Source organism: Neophocaena asiaeorientalis, unplaced genomic scaffold (assembly GCF_003031525.2).
Source record: "Neophocaena asiaeorientalis asiaeorientalis breed wild unplaced genomic scaffold, Neophocaena_asiaeorientalis_V1.1 scaffold86, whole genome shotgun sequence".
Lineage (NCBI taxonomy): Eukaryota > Metazoa > Chordata > Mammalia > Artiodactyla > Phocoenidae > Neophocaena > Neophocaena asiaeorientalis.
Window position 1 is genome coordinate 317,890 of NW_020175039.1, and position 18,642 is coordinate 336,531.

At 40.1% G+C, this 18,642-nt stretch overlaps 1 protein-coding gene across 7 annotated transcripts in view; it reads left to right on the forward strand.

Annotated features, from left to right (window-relative positions):
- DOCK10 (dedicator of cytokinesis 10) overlaps window positions 1-18,642 on the forward strand; it is a 209,120-nt gene that overhangs the window by 133,600 nt on the left and 56,878 nt on the right. For all 7 annotated transcript variants that reach the window (XM_024763121.1, XM_024763126.1, XM_024763127.1 and 4 more), the window contains exons 20-26: window positions 3,651-3,774; window positions 3,971-4,092; window positions 4,465-4,551; window positions 7,252-7,344; window positions 7,785-7,903; window positions 11,542-11,611; window positions 14,943-15,056. In XM_024763121.1, the coding sequence (XP_024618889.1) occupies window positions 3,651-3,774; window positions 3,971-4,092; window positions 4,465-4,551; window positions 7,252-7,344; window positions 7,785-7,903; window positions 11,542-11,611; window positions 14,943-15,056 (729 nt within the window). The remainder of the gene's footprint in view (window positions 1-3,650; window positions 3,775-3,970; window positions 4,093-4,464; window positions 4,552-7,251; window positions 7,345-7,784; window positions 7,904-11,541; window positions 11,612-14,942; window positions 15,057-18,642) is intronic.

Genomic DNA, 18,642 nt, shown 5'->3' on the forward strand with positions numbered 1-18,642 from the left:
AAATGTGATGTTTTTATTATATCATTTCTTTCAAATGAGACTACTTTTTTTCTTTTCTTTTTCATTGGTTAGAGTAACAAACATCGTGTTAGGTAGTTTTTACCAATCAGTAGCGGCATTTCATATCCTAAGGGAAAAAAGAAAAAGGGCTAGAGTATGAGCCAACTATTGTTTATAACCCTCATGAACTTGAAGGAGCTTGGACTGCCTCACCTCAAGACCTGCCCTGCCAACTCTCAAGACTCTCTTCTTATGTGCCAGGAATGACGCTATACTCTAAATAGACCCTATCTCACTTGATCCACGTGGCTTTCTCCAGAGAAACAGCCAATAGGAAGATGACAGACAGAGAGAGACATAGGTAGATAGATAGACAGACAGATAGATAGGTACAATTTAATATAAGGTAACAGATCACATCATTATGGAGGCTGAAAAGTGTCACAATCTACCATCTGCACCCAAGAAAGCCATTGGTGTAGTTCAAAGGCCTGAGAACCAGCGTGTCTATTGTAGAGTCCAGTCGAGGTCTGAAGGCCTGAGAACCAATGGTGCCAAGAACTGGAGAAGGTCAGTGTTCCAGGTCAAGCAGTCAGGCAGAGAGGAAATTCAACCTTACTCTGCCTTCTTGTTCTGTTCTGGACCTCAGTGGACGAGATGTGCCCACCCACATGGGGAGGGCCATCTACTTTGCTCAGTCCACCAATTCAAATGCTGGTCTCTTCCAGAAATGCCCTCACAGACACAGAGAAATCATGTTTAGCCAGCTCTCTGGGCATCCCGTGGCCCAGCCAAGTTGACACATAAAATTAACCATCACACCTTCCTAATTTATGGATAAGGAAGCCAGCGATCAGAGAAGCAACTTTGACAAGGGCACATAACTATGAAGTGACAGTCAAAATTTAAGCCAGCCCATGTGACTCCAGAGCCTGAAGCTTCACTGCTCTGCTATAACCCATATAAAAAAAAAAAAACTTATTGGATTAGTAGTAAATGACTATACATATGTCAGCTTGTATTACAAACAAGTTTCAGTGATTAAATTTAATTTCTAACCGTGAAGCTAAGGTCTGAACTAATGCAACCTGCCAATGTGATTTCTGGGATTTAAAATACCACATCTTTTGTATTAGTTTCCTATTGCTACTTTAACAAATTGTCACAGTTTCGTGGCTTAAATAACACACATTGATTACCTTACGGTTCGGTGGGTCAGAACTCTGAAGTGGGTCCCACAGGGCTGAAATCAGGTGTCAGCAGGCCTCCATTCCTTCTGGAGGTTCTGGGACGAATCCTTACCTTGCCTTTTCCAGTTTCTGGAGACTGCCCTTACTCCTTGGCTTGTGACCCCTTCCAGCAATGTCATTACTCTGACCTCTGTTTCTCTCCTCACATTTCTTACGACCCTGACTCTCCTGCCTTCCTCTGATAAGGACCTTTGCGATTACATTGGGCCCACTGGGCTAATCCAATTTAATCTCCCCATCTCAAGACCCTTAATTTAATCACAGCTGCAAAGTCCCTTTTACTGTGTAAGGAGACATATTCATATATTCTGAGGATTAGGACTTGGGGGGCATCCTGGGGGGGCCATTATTCTGCCTATGACACCTTGTTACACGTCAACCATTTATAAACTTCTTAAAAGAACACCAGTGAAACCACAGACCTGACTAACCTTATCTCCTTCCTCCACATCCATTTAATGCTCTTAAATTTTTTCCCTATAAATTCAGGACAGAGCTAAAAAAAATAAATAAGGGAAAGGGCTATTACTACATTACAGAATATTTACTACATTGGCTGACCTCTTGACAAAGCCCATCTGAAAGGTGCATCCTCTGTCGACATATAAGATTTAACGAAGGAAAAGAAAATGTTCTTACGGTTAAGTCTGGCTTTTAATCTCTCTCACGCTCATGTGCTTCCCGGAATCCTTGTAAAAGCCATGAGATTTTCCACAAGAGAACATGTATATAATGAACTGCCTGGTGAACTCTGCAGTGCAGATTCAAAACCATTTTCTTCTTTTTTATTGCAAAAGATGATTGCATTAATTATAAACATGAATATAAATTCTTCTAAGGCACTGCTAAAATATAATGTATTTGCAGTATTTGTTACCAAGGAGTGTTAGCATTAATGTGTAGTTTACTGGAATTCTTGAACACTTGTGTCAGTCCCATGTATTCCAACTAAAAAAAGAAAATCTCATTCTACTGCATTGTTAGTTATTGTATGTTTTGAACTGTATACTGGCTTTTGTTACCAGGTTAGCATGCTGGTATGTAATGAATATATGTAAGCTGTAAACCATTCTAATTCAGGAGTTCTCAAACCTTACCAGGCACAGAATCACCTGGAAGGCTTGTTAAAACACAGATTACTGGAACCCACCCCAGATTTTTGGATTCCATATGTCTGGGATGGGACCTGAGAAATTGCATTTCTAAACAACTTTCTCAGAGATGCTGGTACTGCTGTTCCAGGGATGACACTGAAAATCTGTGTAATAAATTCTCTCCTGAGCAATGTGACAATAAAGTAACTATATATGTAGATGCACAGAGAGTCTAATAAAAACCAGTAGATAATTTGCTTGGCTGTTTATCACCTTATTGCTTGATTTGACTGTTCAAGAAATTACCTAGTTGCTAATATTGAACTGAATGTCACTTACCTGCATGGGATCCTGGGATTCCAGTGTGACATGTGTTCTTGTCCTGGAAGATCCTATTAATTACTGACTAGTCCATCCTCCCAGTGACTCAAAGCCCCCTAACATCTTTCGCCTTGGTTGCTACCTCTGTATCATCCTACTTTGCAAGGCCATGGAGGGAATTAAATGACAACCTATGTGACAGAGGTTTGGAAACTGCAAAGCACTATCACATGTAGAAGGTTCCAAAACCTTTCTTTCCAGGAACATGGAGGACGCTCCTCATTAAGTATATTCTTCACCTATATCAATTTTATGTTTTATGTTTTTTTCGCAAGTGTCATTTACAGAGGAGAACGTTACCACAGTGTAATTTTTTACACAGTACATACCACATATCTTTTTGTGGTTTTTATAACGGATAGATTCCATGCTCCAGTTACATCATTTGCCACTACCATGTTCCTCAGCAATGTGCCTGTGGATCATCTGGGGATGATCTAAATGCAGATTCTGATTCTGTATGTCCGGGGCAGTGTCTGAGAGTCTGCATCCCTAATCAGCTCCCAAGTGATGCTTATGCAACTGGTCCATGCACACACTCTGGGAGGCAAGGACCTACTCTTCACTCAATTCATGTCTCTTGATGATAGGTCCTTAATCTGTACCTTATTTACATGCTACTGTCATGTCTGTGTGTGTGTGTGTGTGTGTGTGTGTAATTCATGGTGGTATAAATTATCTAATGAGAAACACTAGGTATTCTAAGTTATCACCACAATAAAGAAGTAAAAATAACAACACATTACTGCTAGTGGGATGGATATTTATTGAGAGGTAAATCGTACTTCTAGTGCTGACTATTAAATTGTGGACCTAGATTTCAGTGAAAGACTTTTAAAAAGGCTAACATGCCTATGCTTTGTCTTGTCCTGACACTGGGAAAATGATTTCAGTCTTCGCCCAGCTGTTGTCTCTTTCATTGCAGGTGAAAATTGAGCTACCAACACAACTTCATGAGAAACACCATATTTTTTTTTCTTTTTATCATGTCACTTGTGACATAAATGCAAAAGCTAACGCCAAAAAGAAGGAGGCTCTGGAAACACCAGGTATTGACAGAAAACAATCTGAGATAGCTGTGCATGTTATCTCTGGAACTTAAATTGGAGAGTATTTGAAAAGCTCTGATTTATTGAGTTTTTTAAAGTGACGTTTTATATTCATAAATGATAAATAGCTTTATTTTTACTCCTCTCCATGAAGATTTGTACTGAAAAGTTTTCCCTTTGTTGTTCCTTTGCACAGTTGGATATGCTTGGCTTCCTCTCATGAGAGATGATCAGATAGCTTCTCAAGAGTACAATATCCCAGTAGCAACAAGCCTGCCTCCGAATTATTTAAGCTTTCAAGATTCTGCAAGTGGAAAGGTATTGAATGATGTATAACTTAAGAGAAAAAATACATGGGCTAAATGGCATGAGGTTATCTTCTTTCTGCTGTTTGAATTAACCCAACCTTGGTGTATGCATCCATTGTAATAAGGAATCAGGTATACCTATGATATGTCAAATATCTTGTTTAGTTTGTGGCCAGTAGAAATGATCTGTTCAAAATGATCCCCTGGTATCACATTGGTTTCATTGACCAATATTACCAAATGTATTCTCATATCTTATTTTCCGTCTCTATAGGACGGCGAGGTTAATGGGTCAGGATGACAAATTAACGTAAACTAAATAACCTGTTTATTTCCTCTCTCTCAAATTGCCACAGTGACAGTAACAAACTCTTTTTTGCAGCATGGTGGGAGTGACATTAAATGGGTCGATGGTGGCAAACCACTTTTCAAAGTATCGACATTTGTTGTATCAACAGTGAATACTCAGGTGAGCGTGTTGTCCTGAAATATCAAAATCTTCTCTAACACATAAAATCATAAAGCGTCTCCTAGATTTACAGGAGGAGACTCACCGTTCCACGAGGTGTCAGAGAGCAGGTGATCAAAAAGGAAGAATGTTTGTGGCAAAACTGTATCCCTCTTCCAGAAGAGATCGAACGCCCTAACCCATAAAAGCTCAGGCACTACCAAACCGCAAACCAAAATTCCAGTAGTGGATCTATCAAGAGGGCACTTTCCTTGGAAGATGGTTTGCTTCCCATGACAACCCCCAAGTGTTAAAAATATGAAACGTTTAAAATAAAGGCTTTGGACCTTTACCTTAAAACTCAGTCTAATTCCCAATCCCTACCAGAGGCTCCTCTCATGGAAAGGCCACGAGGTTGGCAGAACTGTATTTGAGAGTCACCTCGGCCAATTTCTGGCCCAGTGACCCTGGACAAGTCACCTCACCCCTGCAGTCCTGTGTCCTCAGCAGGAAAATGATAACAATAGAAAATCTCAACCCAAGGTGGTTGTGAGGCTCAAAATGAGAAACTGAACGTGAAAATATCTCATGAACTGCAAAACGCTGTACAAATGTAGTTATTATCACTGTCAAATTACCACAAACTCACCCCTTCCATTGCAAGGCAGCTAACTTTACCACACTGTGAGGACTTTTGTGATGCTAATTATAAACAAACTATTACAAGTACATAGACTGTGTATTGCTTCTTTCTTAAATTCAGCGTGTACCCGCGGTGTGTGTGTGTGTGTGGTTTTCTGTTTGTGTTTTTGCTTCATGCTGCTTTAACCCTAGCACATACTTGGCTACTAAGAAAAATGAAATAATCTGGGTACCACCATAGATTGGATCAAAATGTCTTTCCGTAACCACTGGTGCCTCAAGCCAAATTTAGTCCTCTTCCCAAGTCCTATGCCCATGACACCTTAAACCCATCTTTTCTCTGACGCCATCAGCCCCGGTCAGGTCCCACAAAATGGTCATTCTCCACCAAATCCTGCTTTTATATCTCTCAGAATGCCCCGAGTTTCTCTTTCCCACACCTCCAGCTGCTTTTCTCCAAACTACCCAGGTCTCTCTGTGACTCACCACTACTCTCCTTTCTGCACGTCAGCTTCCACCGCCCACGCACTCGTCACCCTGGGGGACACCTTCGTCCTTCCTCCATAGCGGTATTTACCTCAATTTTCGAACACGCCAGGCCCTATCCTGCACTGTGCCCTCTGTCTGCTTCATGCCTCCAAGATCCAGGGATTTTGTGACACTCAGCCTTTCGTCAGCCAGGAGGGCGATCTCTCCCTCTCTGCCTACCCTCCCCTGATTGGTCTGGGCAGCTCCTACCCAACCTTCAGAGCTTGGCTCAAATGTCACGTCCTCAAAGAAGCCTTCCCTGTCCCCTAACCCCTCAGATATGCCGTGTCATCTTGTCATACACCCATACAGCACCCTGCTTTCCTTTGAAGCACTTGTCTAATTATGAGCAAATAGGTATGTGTGAAAATCATGGCATGGTACCTGATTCCCGGGCATAATGGAAGGACCACAGAGTGGCTTTTCCTTGCCCCTGACTCTGACCTCCGTGCCTGACAAGAACCTGACACAAACCTGACACATAGACAGCTTTCAATAAATAACTGTCGAATAAATGAAGTGAAACTGAAAATATACACACACGCACGTGCGCACACACACGCACACACACACGCACACAAATACCCCGACTTGAGGGGAACCCCAACCACAGATGCCCTCTAGAACTGACAAAGGCCAGAGAAACCCCCAGAGAGTGCACCTACACTAAAAGTCTCTATTCCACTTCCTGACTTCATAACTTTGACCCTCAACACAGAACTTAGGCATTTCCAAGGTGACACCCTTTTCAGGAAAGAGCATTAAAGGGCTGATTAGTTTGCTTAAGCTGCCATAACAAAATACCAGACTGGGTGACGTAAACAACAGAAATGTATTTTCTCACAGGTCTAGAGGCTGGAAGTCTGAGATCAAGGTGTCAGCAGAGTTGGCTTCTTCCAAGGCCTCTCTCCTTGGCTTTCCTCTGTGTGTGCACATCCAGGTTTACTCTTTCATGAGGACATCAGTCATATTGGACTAGGGCCACCCTAACTAATTACCTCTTTAAAGACCTAATCTTCAAATATCATTACATCTGGAGGTACTGGGAATTAGGACTTCAACATATGGGTCTGGGGAGTCAAGTTTTATCTCATGATGTCAGGTGGACTTCATAATTTTTTTATTAACTTTGACATTTTAAGTACGAAAATATCCGTATGCATTTTAAACTGTACCCATTCTCGTGTGTGTTAAAGAATATGTAAGAAAAATTGGTAGAAGTCTGTGGAAGGAAGATGACAGAAGACAATTTAAAAAGAAAGAAAGGAAAGCACAGAGACAAGGGAAGTAATTCTCTAGCCATTATCATGTGGCCCGGAAAGAAAACAAATCTCTGAGAGTGAAATAGGAGAGAGAGGGGACTTTGTAGTTCAGGTCAAGCCCTCTGTGTGCTGGAATGCCTGTGAAAATGAGAGGTCTGTCACTATGCCTCCTGGACAAATTACCTCACATCAAGGCATCTTGTCCTACAGAAGGGCTCACCTCCCATCACCATGATTGTTCCACAGCTTACATGTCATCAAAAATCAAGACTTTCTTTTGCTGTTTCAGGATCCACATGTGAACGCATTTTTCCGACAGTGCCAAAAAAGGGAGAAAGATATGTCTCAGTCACCTACCTCGAGTTTCATCCGTTCTTGTAAGGTAACATGACATGCAAATAGCTGCAGTGGTCTCCAGGGTAGAAATGGGCAAAACAGACCTTTACATTTTGCACTGAGCAGCAAACTAAGGGGTAATTATTATCGAAGATTTTTAAACACCTTATCAATTCAGAGACTAAATGATTTTATTTCACAATTCCTAAAAGATGTCTGTGTGTTCATTAAAAAATAAGCAAAGATCAGTTTCTTCAAAATAAAAATGATTGAAAATCAGAATCAATTGACTCTAAATTAGTTAATTAGATGTAGAGTCCTTGCAACATTACCCCCATGCCTGTATGTTATGCTAAATGCCATGAAAAATAAAGTCAAACAAAAGTGAGCTACAGTAGTCATATTCGAGTTCTGAAGAACGTCAGTAAAAGAATGTGCTTTAAATTTAATCAATGGCCTTTTTTTTTTGTCCTGCCAATTTAACAGAACTTATTGAATGTGGAAAAGATTCATGCAATCATGAGTTTCCTGCCGGTAATCTTGAATCAGCTCTTCAGGGTTCTGGTGCAGAATGAAGAAGATGAAATAAGCACAACTGTGACCAGGTATCCATAGCACACAGCCTTAGGGGAAGAGATTTTATAAGCTGTGGTTACACACAACTTTGATTATAACCGAATGGCCACCTGATTGTGTATGCTTGCATTTCGTTCGAATATGTATCTCAAAGTTAAGTATGTCTCACTCTGGAGTTCTTACCTTCTAATCATCTATTACTATCATTCAAGTAAAGTTTTAGACCTCTTTTTTAACTTTGTGTTTTTAGTTAAACTTTTTATTTTGAGATAGAGGCACATGCAGTTCTAAGAAATAATGCAGAGAGAGTCCATGTTCTCTTTAGATGTTCCCAATGGTGGCATTGTGCAAAACTATAGGACAATATCACTCCAAGAATATTAACATTGATAGAATCAGGAGACAGAATATTCCCGTCCCCACAAGGATGCCTCATGTTGCCCTTTTATTGACACACTTACTTCTTTGTCATCTCAAACCCCACTCCTTGCCCCGGGCAACTACTAATCTGTTCCCCATCTCTAAAATTTTGTTACTTTAAGAATTTTATATATATTATATTGCAATTTTATATATAATATGAATATATAAAATTTTATAATATGTTAAAATATACTCTGTGCTCCACATATTCATATAATAAATTGATGGGTTTATTATATATTCTATTTTCAATTCATATATAAATTATATATTTTATATATATATATATATATATACACATGGATATGGAATTATATAGTATCACGGTATATAACCTTTGCGGATTGGCTTTTTTCACTCAGCATAATTCTCTGGAGATTCATCCAGGTTGTTGCATCAATCAATCAATAGTTCTCTCCATTTTATTTCTGACTAGTATTGCACATCAAAAAATGTTTAAAAATTTACCTGTTGAAGGCTAGCTGGGTTGTTTCCAGTTTTGGGTACATTTGGGGTGAACATGTTTTCATTTCTTTGAAATGAGCAATTGTTGGGTCATAAGGTCATTGTATGTGTCGGTTTTAAGAACATGCCGAATCTCTTGCATTCCTATACACTGATGATGAAAAATCTGAAAGAGAAGTGAAGGAAACACTCCCATTTACCGTTGCAACAAAAAGAATAAAATACCTAGGAATAAACCTACCTAAGGAGACAAAAGACCTGTATCCAGAAAACTATAAGACACTGATGAAAGAAATTAAAGAACAGCTCATGCAACTCAGTATCAAAGAAACAAACAAACCAATCCAAAAATGAGCAGAAGACCTAAATAGATTGCCAACAAACACATGAAAGAATGCTCAACATCACCTATCATTAGAGAAATGCAAGTCAAAACTACAATGAGGTACTACCTCACACCAGTCGGAATGGCCATCATCAAAAAATCTACAAACAATAAATGCTGGAGAGGGTGTGGAGAAAAGGGAACCCTCTTGCACTGTTGGTGGGAATGTAAATTGATACAGCCACTATGGAGAACAGTATGGAGGTTCCTTAAAAAACTAAAAATAGAACTACCATATGATCCAGCAATACCACTACTGGGCATATACCCTGAGAAAACCATAATTCAAAAAGAGTCATGTACCACAATGTTCATTGCAGCTCTATTTACAATAGCCAGGACATGGAAGCAAGCTAAGTGTCCATCGACAGATGAATGGTTAAAGAAGATGTGGCACATATATACAATGGAATATTACTCATCCATTAAAAGAAACGAAATTGATTTATTTGTAGTGAGGTGGATGGACCTAGAGTCTGTCATACAGAGTGAAGTAAGTCAGAAAGAGAAAAACAAATACCGTATGCTAACACATATATATGGAATCTAAAAAAAGAAAAATGGTTATGAAGAACCTAAGGGCAGGACAGGAATAATGATGCAGATGTAGAGAATGGACTTGAGGACACGGGGTGGGGAAGGGTAAGCTAGGATGAAGTGAGAGAGTGGCCTGGACATATATACACTACCAAATGTAAAATAGGTAGCTAGTGGGAATCAGCTGCATAGCAGAGGGAGATCAGCTCAGTGCTTTGTGACCACCTAGAAGGGTGGGATAGGGAGGGTGGGAGGCAGATGCAAGAGGGAGGAGATATGGGGATATATGTATATGTATAGCTGATTCACTTTGTTATAAAGCAGAAACTAACACACCATTGTAAAGCAATTATACTCCAATAAAGATGTTAATTTTTTTAAATTTTAATTAAAAATAACATGCTGAATTGCTTTCCAGAATAGCTGTACCATTTCTCTCCCACTGGATCTTATTTTTTTATGCTCAATTTTTCTTCAGCTGTTCTCACTTTAAATTTGCCTGTACTATATTCTTTCAACATTACTAATCTGTCTTGTGACTTTGGCAGTTACAATTTCCTCTTTCTAGAGATAGAATTCTTGATTAATAATTGAATCAAATATTTCTAAAGTTCACTTTTTTTAAAATATTAGTTACAGCATTCTGGAAAAAAACTACTCTTCACATTGAAATGTTTCCAGTACCTTCATAACTCACAGACATATTATTAGCCTCTTTCAGAATGAGAGTCTTTAGCGTCAGTTTTTTGTTTGTTTGTTTGTTTGTTTGGCTGCGTTGGGTCTTCATTGCTGCACGCAGACTTTCTCTAGTTGCAACGAGTGGGGTCTACTCTTCATGGCAGTGCACAGGCTTCTCATTGCGGTGGCTTCTCTTTTTGCGGAGCATGGGCTCTAGGTGCACCGGCTTCAGTAGTTGTGGCACGTGGGCTCAGTAGTTGTGGCTCACGGGCTCTAGAATGCAGGCTCAGTAGTCGCACTGCACAGGCTTAGCTGCTCAATGGTATGCAGGATCTTCCCGGACCAGGGTTCAAACCTGTGTCCCCTGCACTGGCAGGCAGATTCTTAACCACTGCGCCACCAGGGAAGTCCCCTTTAGCGTCATTTTTAAAGTAAAGCTCTAGAAAATTAAAGTATCTCTAACAGCACTACAACCAGGCAGTTCTGGAGCCAGATTAGAAGGCCCCAACTGTGCCTTCAAGTTATGCCTTTCTCAACATGAGTATATGCATCTGTGTTGGCAAAACTCCTAAGTATTTCAGCAGATAGATCTGTTGAAATTCTGGGCTGTTCCTAAGCCCTACAGCCTTGGAGTAACTGGAAGTATTAATGTGAAGAAATCAGCCCATACCACAAGTGCTACTGGAAACCCTAACCCAGCTAAGAGGGAAAACCCAAAAACCTGCATCTTAAACTAATTAGTTTTTCCAAAAGCATGTATATAACACCTCTAGGTTGGAAGACTAGCCCTTTTAAAGTGGAACATGGTAGTTGGAGGTTAAAGAAGTTTTAATAAGGTACTAAAAATGATCCCTTTTCCAAGAAGACAATGTCAGCAAACACATAGACCATAATAGCACATACGACTTGGGCAAAAATGTCTCCAGTATGGTATTGCAGCCATAATACATTACTTATATCGTAGTGTTTAGAGATTTCATGGTTGGAAATGGCTAACGGGTATTGTAGATGTTAAACACCCAGTATTGGGGGATAAGGGGGGTGGGGAGAGTCTGAAATTGGTTCGTTCATTCATTCAACAACGATTAAGCACCCAGTTTACCAAGCACTCCAGTGACAAACCAAGTGGTATTTTCCTGCCTTCTCCAGAAAGTCCACTCAACAGCATTGCTTTTCCAGGGTTCTGACGGACATCGTGACCAAGTGCCATGAGGAGCAGCTGGACCACTGCGTCCAGTCCTATATTAAGGTACAAAATTGCCACCTGGGCATTGGTCATATCCCCTTGTGCTGTGTGGCTTTTCTCACTTCCTGTCTGCAACAAGTGGGAAGTTTCCCCCTTTAGCTAGACGGTGCCTACCACAGTCATATCAGACATTCCCCTTAGCTACTTAGAATTCCTTCTTTTTGCATTGATGGGCTCAATGTATTGTTTCAATGTATAAATGTATAAATAATGTGTACATGTGCAAATGAATATATATATGGGGAGAGAGAGCAAAGAAAGAGAGGAGAAAACTAAAGTATTGTCCTTTGAAGTCAACATTACAAATAAATGAAATTCCTCTATAAATTTAAGGAAGATGTTTCCTGTTGGTTTGTTGAATGTGCTGTTTCTTCTGTAATGTTTTCTTAGCTCTTTTTATTGTTTTCTCAGGCATTATTTCATTTTCCCAGTTACTGTATATTTGTACCTGCTTCTGGTATGTTAAGTCCTTTATCCTCTGGCATGAACCACTAGCCCATCCCATCAGTGTGCACTGCATCCTTCAGTGGCCTTCGTCAGATGTTCACTCGGATATATTTATATTCTCATTTTCAGTTGGCCTGTGACTTAATGCCAATGAACTTGTGATGATGTTTGCACATTATAGTTCCAACCTAAAAGTCATCTTATTGAGTGAAGAGAAAAAATCCACCCAGAGATAAATGAAAGTACCTTATATTCCTTTATGATTCATAGAGGACCTAAATTTCAATATTTATGCACAGATTGTATCTTTAAGAGACAGAGACCTTTTTATTAAAAGATATATTCCATTAATATATAGATAGACATTTATCCATATATTTTAGATGTCTAGAAAGGTGACTAGAGAAGAATTTGGCGTCTTCTGTGACAGAAATGCTCCCGTAAAAGGAAGTAACTAGAAATTTTATTCTGGAGTGAACCCTTCTGAGATGCCATCAGTGAGGAATTTTTCTCATTACAGTTTTATATTTACATGTTTCCTACCTGTCAGAAATGTTAGATGTCTTCCCAAATATCTAAGTATGAGTGTGTGCCATTCCTTAAAATAGCCCATACGCCAAAAAGAGCTTCTTCACAATAATTTCCCTATGGTATAATTTTACCCAATAAGATCTACAATTCAATGGCAAAAGGCCAGTTCCACCTACAAATGCATTTTTAGTTTGCTCTCTAAGACAGAGTCATAGCTTACTTTTATAGGGTATTGAAGACTTTACTGTTCAACAGAAATCATCTATAGAATTTTCATTCTCTCAACACTTACCCCAGTTTTCCATTTCAATTGCCAAAGGGGCTGAGAAGAAAAAAAATTCCCCAATCCTTATTACACAAAGTCATCTCCTTTTCAACACACATATTATTTACCTTGTTCCAATGGAATCACTGAAAATTGCATTGAGAACCCACTGATGTTGCAGTTATTTTTGTGACAGCTGAGGCTAGTTCCTGGTGAGAGCCTTAAATCAGCTCTCAGATGTTATCTGTGGTGCTCTTGGAGCATTGTCCTAGAAATGCACCCTGGAAAGGTCTTTATTTTTAAGCAGGATGTTTGAAATATCCTGATGAGATCTTTTGATTTTGTAATGTAAGAAGCTGTGTATTTAGTTTGCTTTGAAGTGGTTCAAATCTAGAAATACACCTATGTGGAATTTCAAGCTGATAAAAATTCCTAAAGATATTTTATAACATAATTTCATATATCTGAAACAAATACAGCCTAATAAATATAACCAACTGGAATTTTACTCTGGAAAGAGCATTAAAGTAGCAGATGGAAAATGACATTCTAGTTAAGGTTAAATAGTTAACTTGGAGCAATCAGCCTCTCTGAGCCTCACTTTTCCCCTCTGTGAAGTGAGATGGGGGAGACCACATGAACATCTAGGTCTATGATTCTGTGATTTGTCTCCTACTGCAGTACATGGCTGACAGCCTGACCTTGACCAAGGAGTATGACTTTTTTTTACCCGTGGTGGAAAAAATTATTTTTTAGCATATACATTAAGCCCCACACCTAAGAGTATAATGAAAACTGGTACCAATACGTGCTTTGATGTCCTTGAAAGATGGGATAGCTGATATAATTCAAACCTATTCAGAAGTAATCTAAACACCATTTCAAGTTCAGTGGTGCTAAATGCTGCTAACTCACTCCATCTACGATATCCAAAATGCACACATACACCATGTCTTTTTCAAAAATGTATACCTAAGGTCAGTCTAATTAAATGCCATTGTTCACAGCAATTCGTAGGACTGATATGGTCTAGCCAAAATTTTTTAAATTTAAGAGCTAGTCAAAATGCCCTTGGGGCTGAATTACTGCACATGGGATTAGACAGTTGATGACATTACCCTCATATGAGTCATATTCCATGAGGGGGAAAATCATACGACTCTTGATTTTAGCTAGTTTCATGCATTTCTTAGCTTTGTTTTTCTCCTTTGGGATGAGTGTGGAGAAGTTAGGCCCCATCAGAATGATTTAGATGTCAGTGGCCTATGAAGTTCAAAGAAATAATTACAGACCCAAATGCAAAGTGCCTCTGCTTTGTTTCTTGCCTGCATTCATCCTTGACTGTAGTGAAGTCCAAATTTTGAATATTATGAAGAAATGACCTTCCTTGAGGCAAACCCAACTCATAAGTAAAATATTATAATTCAGTAATAAGCATTTTGTATTTCAAATATACGTGCATGAATTGATACTTAAAATATATGAAGAAATATGGAAAACTAAACCATGACATGCACTCAGTGGTGAATGCCAGCACCAATCTTTTAAGAAAAGAAAGCGAGAAGCATTAGTTATCTTACTGATGGCCAATTATTATGAACCTGTTGGTTGCCATGTCTCAGTATGAGATGGTAGTGGACCCTGGGCTTGTGGGCAGCTCACCTACTGGCCTCTGGAAGGCGCCTGCCTCCCCACTTGGCTATTTGAGTGGGTGCTCTACCCTTTCAGGATGAAGAAATGCTACCATGCCACCCACCTGTTGCCAGTGGAAGGAAGGAGAAGGGGAAATGTATCCTAAGTAGGTGGGTCAAAGCCCTCCATGTTTCCTTGAACCCTCTAAATTGCTCTCTGATCTTCTTTGTGATTTCTACAAAGAGCGTTTCAAGGAGAACTTAGGTGAGCAAGGCTTTACCTGTGCAAAGCCCTCAATAGGAGCAGGTGTGTATTACACTTATCATTGGGCCTTCATTTATTTCATGACAAAATCTGGCATGAGCAGATAATTTTGAGACATGAGTTATTCTTGGAACGTAATTTTTGATGCTTTGTTTTTAAGTATTTAACTTTTTTTACTTTTTGGATTTTCTTCAGTTTGTGTTCAAGACCACGGCATGCAAGGAGAGAACTATACATGAGGAACTGGTTAAAAATGTGACTGGTCTTTTGCAATCAAATGACTCCACAACAGTCAAGCATGTCCTGAAGGTAAAGAATTTAAAGACGGTCCTTTCATTGGGATGGCTTACACTCAACCCTGAAGGTGATAGGAGTCATTGATTTTTATAGATCGTTTCTCTAATAGTTTCTGGTATAAGCTTCATGTTGAAACGGTAACATATGAACCTATTAAGAAAAAGAGATCCATGTCAAGAGAATAGATCATTTTAACAAGTAGAATGGACTCAAGTTAAGTCCTTTGGCCTAAAGGCAGAACGAATGACTATTAAGAATGACCCAAAACATTCAAAAACGCTAAGTGTACCCCAAATAAAGTTTATTGGGTTTTCAGGCACAGTAAGAGGAAAACTACCAACAAAAGGATTAATGATGTAGTCATGAACATACTGACGGCAGAGAAGAGGCAGAGAAACAGCCACTCTTTGACCCCCAAAAGTTGAAACACATGCATTTGTAGTAATATAAGAAGAGATGGTGAGAAGCTGGGAAAGATGTAACTTATAGACTTGTGAATTTAGTCCCCTGCTAAATTAATTATCTATCATGACTTGACAGATAGATGATTGATTAGTAAGTAGCTAGAAGGGGAGGCTGAAGGCTGGATCAATAAGCGTCAACAGGAGTTGACTAACATCCAATTTTCCTGGGCCAAGCGGCTTGTTTGTTTAAATTTCAATTATCCGTATGAGTATATTCATTCAGTTTATCCAACAAGTACGTTCCAAGTGCCTTCCTTATGACAAGCACCATCCTCACCATCCTAGGCATTTGGCCTGCATTTAGAGAATAGAATAAAGATCTCTGCCCTTGGGAAGCTTACATTCTACTGCGGGATAAAAGCAATAAATGACACACATAATAGCAAAGTTAATTAAATTGTACGTTTGGAGGTGAGACGTAGCATAGGAAAAGAAAATGTCGAGCAGGTAAATGGAATGTGGAGTCCTGAGTATGCAGGGTGAGGTTTGCAGTTTTAAATAGAATGGTCAAGGTAGAGCTCATGGAGAAGGTAATACCTCAGCTAGAAATGTGAAGAAAGTGAGGGAGCTGGAGATGTTTAGGGTAGAACATTAAAGGTAGAGGGGAAAACATACCGTATTTATCTTTGTCTGACTTATTTCACTAAGCATAATACTGTCCGAGTTCATCCATGATGTCACAAATAGCAAAATTTCATTCACTTATATGTGGAATCTAAAAAGTAAAACAAACAAGTGAATATAACAAAACAGAAACAGACTCACTGATACAGAGGATGAACTAGCGGTTCTGAGATGAGAGAGGAGTGGGGGGAGGGGACAAATAAGTGAAGGGGATTAACAGGTACAAACTGTTAGGTATAAAATAAGTTACAAGGATGTAATGTAGAGCGCAGGGTATATCGCCAATATTTTTATAATAACCTTATATGGAGTACAATCTATAAAAATATTGCATCATTATGTTGTGTACCTGAAACTAATATAATATTGTAAGTCAGCTATATTTCAAAAAAAAAGGTAGAGGGGAAGACCTGTATAACGTTGTAAGGCAGCAGCACACCTAGTGGGTACGCCTGAAAGATGGCAGGGAGGCCAATGTGGCTGAAGCCACGTGAGCAAAGAAAAGCGGAGGCAAGTTGAAGTCAGAGAGGCAGCGGGAGGTTTGGCAGGTAATGTAAGGCCTGTGGGCCATTGCAAGGGTTTTGGCTTCCACTCAGAGAGAAACTGGGAGCCGTCAGAGGACTTTGAGTGGAGGAGTAACTTGAGCTGATCTTGGTTCAAAAGGATCGCTCTGATGGCTGCGTAGAGAATAGACTGTAGTGGGGTGAGAGTGGAGGCGGGGCTGCTGAAGAAAGCTGCCTGCCCAGCGTCCATGTTGCTGCAAATGGCATTATTTCATTCTTTTTAATGGCTGCGTAATATCCCATTGTATACATGTACCACGTCTTTATCCATTCGTCTGTCAGTGGACATGTAGGTTGCTTCCATGTCTTGGCTATTGTAGACAGTGCTGCAATGAACATTGGGGTGCATGTATCCTCTTGAACCATGTTCTTCTCCGGATATATGCCAAGGAGCGGGATTGCTGGATCATATGGTAGTTAAATTTTTAGTTTTTTAAGGAACCTCCATACTGTTCTCCATAGTGACTGTACCAATTTACAGTCCCACCAACAGTGTAGGAGGGTTCCCTTCTCTCCACACCCTCTCCAGCAGGGTCCTCTGGGGAGAGTCAGTGTTCAGTTAAAAGACAAGGCAAAGGGAATGTTTGGAGGAGAAGTTCCATCTTCAGGAGATTTTATTGGTGATGGACCATGTGTTCCAGACCAAAGGTATGGTGGGTGGGTTTCAGGAGATGAGAAGCAGTGAGATACACAAGGGGGTGTGCAGCACCTGCGGAGACCAGAGGGCAGGAGAGGAGTGGGGCTTCTTCTGTCATCAGACGTGAACAGAGGCAAGAGTCTCAATGGGATTGGTCCTGGTGGATTCAAGGTAAATAGTGGAGGGGGGGCTGAGTGCTGAGGAGTGAGAGTGACAGGTGTCAGTTGAATCAAGAGACAAATGTTCGAACATTTGGCATGGTGGTTAAAAATATTATTTAGGACAAGGTGGGGTGCCTTGTGTTAATTAACTATTCCCAACAGCATGAATTTCACTTCCAATATCAAGTTTACTAAGGAATGACCCCCTTTTTAAGCCAGAGCTGCCCCTTTAGAGCTGAAACGTCCTTTCTTCCTCATCTCAGTCAATCTTCCAGCGTTAGAACCCAGTACTCAAAAGTTCTTAACAGCGTGGTTGGTATCAGCCTAAAATTGGATGTAGTTCAGATGCCCATCCACAGTAGAGCAGATAGGTAAATTGGGATTATATATGTGATGCAGTGACAATAGAGGACCCCCAGCTACCTAGCTCCACATAAACAAACCTCAGAAAAGCATTTGTTGAATTGAAAAGGCAATCACAAGAGAATACATACAGGATGATTCCGTTTATTTAAAGTTCAGTGGCAGGCAAAACTGAATATCACTTCGATGTATGATATTGGTAGCAAAATTATGAAGGAAAGCAAGGGAATGATGAGCACAAAATTCAAAATCATTATCTGTGGTGGAGAGGCTGGGAAGGGAAGAGGCTCAGGGAAGTGTATTCTTTGTAAGTGTATACAATATGTGATGTATATTTTTTGCATCTGGGTTAAGCAAGACCCTTAGACCCAAGAAAGAGGGGCCTCCACTCTTGAATCTGCTTTGATCTTCTCCAAATGCACCCCTTCTCATAAGAAAAAGTATGAGAATAGCCAAGAGCAATGCTCCTGGGAGCCCCTACCGCCTCTTCAGCACCTATAAGAATCCCCAGGAGCCCCTACCTAAAGGGTTTATAGGTTTATTCCTGGCCATGCTTAGATCTCTTTCCTAAGTCCATTGTTCAGAGGGAAAATCTGGAGTGTAACCCAAGACCCAAGAGGGGAGCCGTGTTTGGTGGGAGAGAGGGACCAGTTTGTGGGCAGCGCCTGGATTTGCAGGCTGGACAGTCACCCACGTGCCCCAGGCCCCTCAGTGTAGGGCAGAGCCTCAGGTGAGAAGAGGGGGTGAGCCCCACGTCCTTGTACAGCATTCCAAGTTGTCATGAAG